The sequence below is a fragment of the Eutrigla gurnardus genome, assembly GCF_963514095.1.
Source record: "Eutrigla gurnardus genome assembly, chromosome: 15".
NCBI classification, from domain to species: domain Eukaryota; kingdom Metazoa; phylum Chordata; class Actinopteri; order Perciformes; family Triglidae; genus Eutrigla; species Eutrigla gurnardus.
The window spans coordinates 4,268,683-4,277,394 of NC_139938.1; the positions used below are offsets into that span (position 1 = coordinate 4,268,683).

The 8,712-nt window shown below is 40.5% G+C and overlaps 1 protein-coding gene across 1 annotated transcript; it reads right to left on the minus strand.

The window, feature by feature from the left end:
- On the minus strand, positions 1–6,625 carry ppme1 (protein phosphatase methylesterase 1). Its single transcript, XM_084028906.1, has 14 exons — positions 6,363–6,625; positions 4,799–4,894; positions 4,467–4,557; positions 4,271–4,328; positions 3,493–3,544; positions 2,909–3,063; positions 2,686–2,776; positions 2,470–2,535; positions 1,525–1,648; positions 1,300–1,429; positions 1,098–1,142; positions 938–1,002; positions 666–733; positions 1–397 (listed from the first exon to the last, which is right to left on the minus strand). The coding sequence occupies exons 1-14, from the start codon at positions 6,446–6,448 to the stop codon at positions 394–396; spliced, it is 1,131 nt and encodes a 376-aa protein (XP_083885032.1). The 5' UTR covers positions 6,449–6,625; the 3' UTR covers positions 1–393.
- Between the last annotated feature and the right edge of the window lie 2,087 nt (positions 6,626–8,712).

Here is an 8,712-nt window from a genome sequence, read left to right on the forward strand (position 1 = left end):
TTTAAAATGATCACATAGTCCTTTTAATACACATAACAAATATACAAGCATTGGTGAGATTTTTGCTGCATCCATTCCTAAATCATTGTTTGACATTACAAACACATAATAATGATGCAATGAGTCAAAAGAAAACATTAAAAAAAAGGAGATAATTACTTTAAAAATATATTTTGTAAAAGGAAAAAAAATCAAATCCCAGTGTTTTAAAATAAAAAATAAGGCAAAGCTGAAAGGCAAAGTATCTACATAACAAAAGCAACATAATAATAATAATAATAATAATAATAGTAATTTTTTCCTTAATTTGCAGTTAAATTGTACGAGGATGTGGATGAATCTTCAAACATTTCTTCTATGGCTGCTGGCTATATATAGACTGAAAACTGGAAATTAGCTGTGGAGAGATTATTATACAATTATTACAAAAAAAATCAGACAATGTAGATTTTTTTAAATGTTTGTTTGAAATGTATAAATATTATAGTAATTTAATAACTTTCTGTAAAATCCTGTGGAACTTTGACTGTTCAACCATTGATGTAATCACTTCTTTTGTTCGAACATTTCAGTCTTATAATATATTAGAATTGTATAGAAAAACTAAAATGATTATGCTACATACAATCAATATAGTGTACACAATTTAGTAGTATTTCACTCACCACAGATATCCCTCCTTAAACTCAGTGAATTTGTGCCGTACCATAAATGTTGCTAGAGCATCTGCTACCTAGCAACAGATGACAGAGAACTATGTTAAAAACAGAATTGGGATCAAACAGAGACAGCTGGATAAATAAATACATAAAACAATAAGTGTAAACTGAATCAAGAAGTGACACGACAAACAACAATCTCTCCAAGGGTGCATCAGGTTTCTCGTATAAACAAGCATCATCCAGTAATGCAGACAGCGTCCCAGGACACCCCTTACTTTTTCAGGTGCGTCCTCATGGACAGCATGACCACACTGGGGGAGAACCTGCATCTGAAACTTCCCTGTGGACAGACAGCGAGATTGTGGATGTGTGGTGTTTTCTACCGTATACTCTCCGACAACAATCAAACGTCAGAAAACGAAAACTGATTCTTACCTTGCATCTGTCCAATAGTAAGGTCTTTGTCAAGCCTGTCCACTCCTGTACAATGGATTAAGTCAGGGGTGAAATTGTGCACTCAATGGAAAAATAACTTGGAATAAAATCAATTGTGTTCATCCAAACTGCCTACGCAGACACTTTTTTTGTATTCAGAGGCCCAAATAATAATGTAGTGAGATACTGTGAGAGATCTGACCTGCGAGCAGAAGCAGTTTTGGCACAGGACAGGTGAGAAATAGGGCAGACAGGCCTCGGAACCAGCCCTCCCAGTACTTTTCTGTCTTTGACAGCTCCACTCGCCAGGTGAAGATGCTTTCCTTTTTGATCTAAATGGAAGAAATCAATAACTTTAGGTTTGTTCCAACCTCTCACAAACACATCCATGTTACAAAAGGAAGGCAAATAGCAACAGAGACGGAACCTCTTGGTCGTCCTCCTTCATCCTTTTCTTATTGGATTCTTCCTCAGCTACTTCCTCCTCTTCCTCTTCCATTATACCATCAATGCTATTAGACACACCTGGACTGCAGGTGGATTCCTCACATCTGTGATTGTCAGAACAGGCCAAATGAACATAATGTGCATACAATTTACAAAACCATGCAGGACTTAAAGGAGAAATCCGGTCATTTTTGACCCCATTTCCGTTGTCCCCAGGGTCATCCCGACTTATTAGAAGCAAAAAACCAGACAAAAATTGACGTTGCCTAGTACCTGCCTGGCAGCCTTCCAGACTCGCTCCAATGCTAACCCATTGGGGCAACTTTTATCTGCTTTCCTCGGCCTCAGAAACCAATTCCAAGACCTATGCAACACAGGTTGGGTCCGTACGAGACACCACGGCGCTGGTTTAGCTCAAATAGTGTGGCAAAACGACATAAATGTGTGTTTTAGCATGGAGTTACTCACCTCAAATCACTCCGTAGACATTAGCAGTAGATAGCCGAGCACCTGTCGTCCCTCCCAGTCACCGCAGAAACGAAAACGTTTTCCTCGTAGTTTTGATTTTGTATCCATAAAGAAACGACCGAGCTGTGCAGTCATAAATATGCAAAAACACACATATTTATGTCGTTTTGCCACACTATTTGAGCTAAACGAGCGCCGTGGTGTCTCGTATGGACCCAACCTGTGTTGCATAGGTCTTGGAATTGGTTTCTGAGGCCCAGGAAAGCAGATAAAAGTTGCCCCAATGGGTTAGCATTGGAGCGAGTCTGGAAGGCTGCCAGGCAGGTACTAGGCAACGTCAATTTTTGTCTGGTTTTTTGCTTCTAATAAGTCGGGATGACCCTGGGGACAACGGAAATGGGGTCAAAATTACCGGATTTCTCCTTTAACGTACAGATGAGAAGCAGAGAAGACATACTTTTTCACCTGGCCTCCCATTGACACTCGTGCTGACTCCATGTTTCGAATCTGGCCACTCTTCACACTGACGGCAAAGGAGAAGCAACACAGGGGAAATGCTTTCAGCGAGGTTCTTTTCGGTTTTAGTAAATAATGTGTATGACACTATATGCTACCATTAACCAAATTGCAGAGTAGTATATTTTAGTCCAATCATACATCGAAGCAGGTTTACCTCCACTCAATGGCATTCTCCAGAGATTTAAATGTCTTTGGCCGACTTCTGAGGAAATTCTGCATACTGTTCAAAGCATCCATCGCTGTGCCTGAATGCAATAAACAACAATCACTTGACATGAATACACCGATTAATACGGAGATCATTTGATTTAATTACGAACATTTATCATGTAAATTAAGCGTCATAAATAGAAAAATATCTGTCTCCAGTTAGTTACCTTCTACAACGTCAATGACACAGAGGCCAAGCAGGGATGGTATATGGTTGGCAGCGGCAGTGTGAACTGCAATGGCCCCACCCATGCTGTGTCCAATAATCATGATGGGAGGTGGGCTCTCCCCATAGAGCACCTCCACCACTTTGCCAATGTCCCTTTTGAAAGAAAAGGCAAGAATAACCGTTTTACATTCCTGTCATGTGTCAGTGTTTCTGTGTGTACAGTCAGAGACCTCCAGACAGAGTGTATAACGACTAATCATTTCATTTTCATTTTAAAAGCATATTTATCAACTCATTCATCTAAATGCACACCATCACAAGAATCCATACAACTCTCAAATTACTTTCTTCCTTCTGGACTGAGCCGTGAAAGCAAGACCATACAAGGATGCACCAAACATACCCTGCCTTTAGGTGGGAAGCTGCACGGACGTAAGCTGACTGTGTGTGTGACTCGATTCTGTCGGCTGTCCTGCAGGATCATTACTGTCCCCTCAGGCTTCCCATATTTTTCTGTGATTCAAGGCCAAGCTGTTGAGAGTGAGTGCGTATGTTATATCAACTGCACACAAAGCAACTTACTTGGCCATCGTGTCCGCAGAGAGATCATCAGGATTTTTCACTTTTGTGTCACCTATAGGTAATGAGAGAAGCACATTTTACAACTTGTTCCACCAAAGAAATGAAGATGCAATGTATAATCTCTATAAAAAAAAAAGTGCCTGCATTCATATGCAGAACCTTTTGGTACAGGAAATGTTCTGGTTCCCGTTTGTAGTCAGTGACTAATCACATTGGCAGGCTTTGGATGATTGCAGGTAAACAATCCATGGGAAGAGCAAAAAGGGGAACACACTGGCCGAAGTGCAATCAAGGCTTTAACTTTTTATTGGTTTAAAATTAGCTTGTTAACTTGCTACTTGTGAAACAACCCAGTTGAAAACGTCATCTCTCAACTCCAACTCCAGTCTCGCATCTCAAGTTGCTAATCGGACTGTAAACAATGAGCAACACACAGAAAGGGAAGTCTTGACTCTGGATATCTGCAGGTTAATCTAGCTAGCTAGCCAATCAGTTCTGAGATTGTGCACAGAACAGTGTCTGTGAAATAAACGCAAAACTACAATATGTTCTAGAAATAGATCAATGTTAAGGGCATATTACGTTATTACAGAATGCAAATGGTGAGCTAAAATCGTGAGGATGCAGTGATCAACATTTTATTTTTTTAATTCATTAAGTAGACTATTTCCCATTATAACTAAGCAAACTAATACATCTCCATCACAATCTCAATTTCCTAAACTATAAATAAAATATGTCTAGTTACATGTTGTCTCCCGTGACAACCTTTATTTACCATGAGCTCGAAGGTCCATAGCCACCACCCTGCAGTTGATCCTGCTGCATATGACTGCCTGCAAAGACACATACGGAAACCATTTAATCAATCAAATAGCGTATAGCAAAGACGCTGAAATTAAAGAACAGCTCCATAAATATTCTATTATGAACATGCACTGAGTTTCTAATTCGTTATGAGGTATTATGCTCACAGTGAACACCGCCCAGGAGAGTGCAGAGTGTCCTCCTCCATGAAGCAGAAGCAGCACAGGACCATTGGCTCCACTGCAGAAAATTCTGAAAATGTTCAAGGTAGTCAAGGAAATTCAGAACATAGCCGTGCAAGAATTAGCTGCTCAAAATACAATACACATGAATTGCATAAAGTGCTAATTTTCTATACTAAGCTGAAGTTAGACAGCACACTGGTCTCAAGAAAAGGCTAAATCTGAAATGACCTAGTTGGCTTTGAATGCTCTGGGTGATTTCCACACCAAAAGTGTCAAATATGATATAAATATTTTCTGACAAACACAAGAAGGATATATCTTTGCCATTTTCATTTTCCACCTCAACATCTTCCATGGTTTCAAAGTAGTGACTCCAGGGCAGGGGTGAGAAATCTCTCTTCCGTCCAGGTCTGTATAGAAAAAAAGAGCAAAAGTGTAAACCAATCTCATATTGCAACAGGATAATTAAAACGGTCAAATGCTACTACATTGAGTCCCAAATAGATTAAAGAAGATACAGATTAAAGATTGATGATGGGACACAAGTAATGCAAACAATAAATTGTGAAATTCAGTAATATATTATTATTATATATCTATTATTATAGACTGGTTACCTGTCTGTCTCTACATGTCGGCCCTGTGATAGACTGGTTACCTGTCTGTCTCCACATGTCAGCCCTGTGATAGACTGGTTACCTGTCTGTCTATACATGTCAGCCCTGTGATAGACTGGTTACCTGTCTGTCTCTACATGTCAGCCCTGTGATAGACTGGTTACCTGTCTGTCTCCACATGTCAGCCCTGTGATAGACTAGTTACCTGTCTGTCTCTACATGTCGGCCCTGTGATAGACTGGTTACCTGTCTGTCTCCACATGTCAGCCCTGTGATAGACTGGTTACCTGTCTGTCTATACATGTCAGCCCTGTGATAGACTGGTTACCTGTCTGTCTCTACATGTCAGCCCTGTGATAGACTGGTTACCTGTCTGTCTCCACATGTCAGCCCTGTGATAGACTAGTTACCTGTCTGTCTCTACATGTCAGCCCTTTGATAGACTGGTTACCTGTCTGTCTATACATGTCAGCCCTGTGATAGACTGGTTACCTGTCTGTCTCTACATGTCAGCCCTGTGATAGACTGGTTACCTGTCTGTCTCCACATGTCAGCCCTGTGATAGACTAGTTACCTGTCTGTCTCTACATGTCAGCCCTGTGATAGACTGGTTACCTGTCTGCCTCTACATGTCAGCCCTGTGATAGACTGGTTACCTGTCTGTCTCTACATGTCAGCCCTGTGATAGACTGGTTACCTGTCTGTCTCTACATGTCAGCCCTGTGATAGACTGGTTACCTGTCTGTCTCTACATGTCAGCCCTGTGATAGACTGGTTACCTGACTGTCGATACATGTCAGCCCTGTGATAGACTGGTTACCTGTCTGTCTCTACATGTCAGCCCTGTGATAGACTGGCGAGTCCAGGGTGAACCCTGACCATCACCAAACAGGACGCAAACATTAGACCTGTCTCTTTGGAGACCACTCTCCCTTAAATTTACATTAATATCTCCAGATACTGCTTTTCGTGTAATGAATGCTCCTGACATATCTAAGCTCATGTCGGTTAACATAACGGATCAAATAGTTTAACCTAAAATACATAATTATTGTTATAATGCTTAGGTTGCATTCCAAAGCTACGTGCTAAAACTCTGACATCCGTGGCAGCAACAGCTAGCTTAACTCCCGCTAGCTAACGCGTTGGCTTCAGCAGGCCTTTGAACAAACTGCGGAGACGCAGAGAGCATCGGTGGGATGGTGGAAGCTATAAAAAGTAACGTTAGACAGCACGCTAAATCAGACGCTAGCTAACTCACCCCATTTTCATTTTGGAGCCAGACTGGAAACCACCTGCCATAGGGGGTCTGGAGGGTAGCAGGTTTAAATGCAACTGTTTCTCCATGTTGTCGACAGCGGGGTCGGTCTGTGTCAGGAATCGTTTAGTGCGACCTTCCCTCGCTTTCGCTGCATAAGCTTTTCTTCCGACACCCGCACGACGCTAGCCTGGCATCGGAGAAATGTCCGCTAAAGCTAGGAGAATACGTTCTTCTACGGCTGCAGATGCTGTGATTATTTTGGATCAGCCTCTTCTTCTTCTACGATTGTCTTCAGTAGCTTAGCATCCTGCTTCACTGCCATCTACTGGATATGAAATCAACTACAACACACCAGTGTTTACAACATTTCTTATGATTTGAAAATGCTCTTAATGTAAATGATTTGCCCACTGAAGATTGTGCTCATTGTTAGAACTCCTTCAATTTGGTTCTTCATAGGAGGTGACTGTGAATTACTTTGAAATGTGGAATGGTGATGTTTTTATGTGAGTTTGCGCTTGAAACTTAAAAGCTTGTAACTTGCCTGCGTTCATTTGTATTCTCCAAAAGTAATAGCTTGTTAATAATAATTTCGAAGCTAACTTTGACGGCCAACAAGATTGTTTGCCTGTAGCACATAGGCCTACCTCTGGTAAACCACTACTCACCTACTAATGCTCTCTTTTGTTTAATTTCCTTCCTGAGAGGCTGCTGAGCCCCTCACACGTTGGAGGGTTTCATCCCCACTCCAAAATGCCACTAATACGAAGCAAAATGACTTAGTGGACTAAAGCGAGCAGCCAAGACGAGAAAGGCTGCATCGGGGACACTCGTCTGGAAAATATTCCTTCCTACAATGACGGAATCTGCATTGCTGCGTCATTGCGCCGTAGTCTGATCCGAGCTGGATTCGAACCGGTGAAGAGACCGGGCCAGAGTCTCCTGCGCATGGGCATTGCGCACCTATTCTTTAAGCACCTGCTCTAACCACTCGGCCACCGCGCGGTGGTGTAGTGTACTGTCACTAGAAGCTTTAGTTACCATGAGCTCGAAGGTCCATAGGTCCTGCTGCATATGACTGCCTGCAAAGACACATATGGAAACCATTTAATCAATCAAATAGCGTATAGCAAAGACGCTGAAATTAAAGAACAGCTCCATAAATATTCTATTATGAACATGCACTGAGTTTCTAATTCGTTATGAGGTATTATGCTCACAGTGAACACCGCCCAGGAGTATGGAGGACTAAACATGACTTAAGTATAAATAAATAAATAAATAATTGAATAAATAAATGCTGAAATAAATGAATGAATAAATAAATGCATGAATAAATGAATAAATGTATAAATAAATACAGGAATAAATAAATAAATGCTGAAATGAATAAATAAATGTATAAATAAATACAGGAATAAATAAATAAATGCTGAAATGAAAATATAAATAAATAAATGCATAAATAAATGTATAAATAAATAAATAAAAGAATGAATAACAAAATAAATAAATAAATAAATGCTTTATATTTATTTCTACATTTCTGTTCACCTACATTTATTTATTTATGTATTTCTGTGTCCATATGTTAATGAGGTAGGAGGTCCTAACCTCAGTCAACAGCATGATTGGTCAAATCGGAGGGCCAGACAAAAGCAAATGATTCCCGATCCCAAGTCTTGCTCCCTGTAACTTTGCAAACCAGCTCCAGTAAGCGTAATGGCCTCGACCGGTCAATCATGATTCATAAGTTCTGCCTTAAGGGGCATAATTGCCTCTGGTGATTTTATTCTTACCATATTATTAGTCTGACTGTTTGTTCTTATTTTATTTTAACTTGTTGTTCACTTCTAATACTGCAAAAACAGGCAAATGATCACTTACATCAGTCACTAATAGACCACTAATTATTTTCCCCTCAGTTACATTCATAAAAATATTGACAAAATAGGGCACTTTACTCTACAGCAATGCAACTTTTTTTACAACATCACATGCAACTTTTCATGAGCTTCAGAAAAACAGCATTGTTTCAATGTGTTTTGTATAAATCCAAGAGTGGCTTCACATGCTTTGTTTAGTTTTAATAATAATCTCAACGTCTTTGTTTTGGAGAATGTGGGAAAAAAGCAGGTCCACGACTGTGCCTGTCTCAGAACGACATTGATCATGTACCACACTGAGCACACGCGCAACTAGAATCGTGATCTCACAGACAGGGTGTGTCAAGAACAATAGATTGTTTTGGGCTGTCACCTCGTCCTCTTTTATGTGTGCTGTCTGTTTGAGCCAGTGGATGGCTTTGTACTGTCATCTAGTGGCCAGTCTTGGCGAGGGTGGCAGGTTA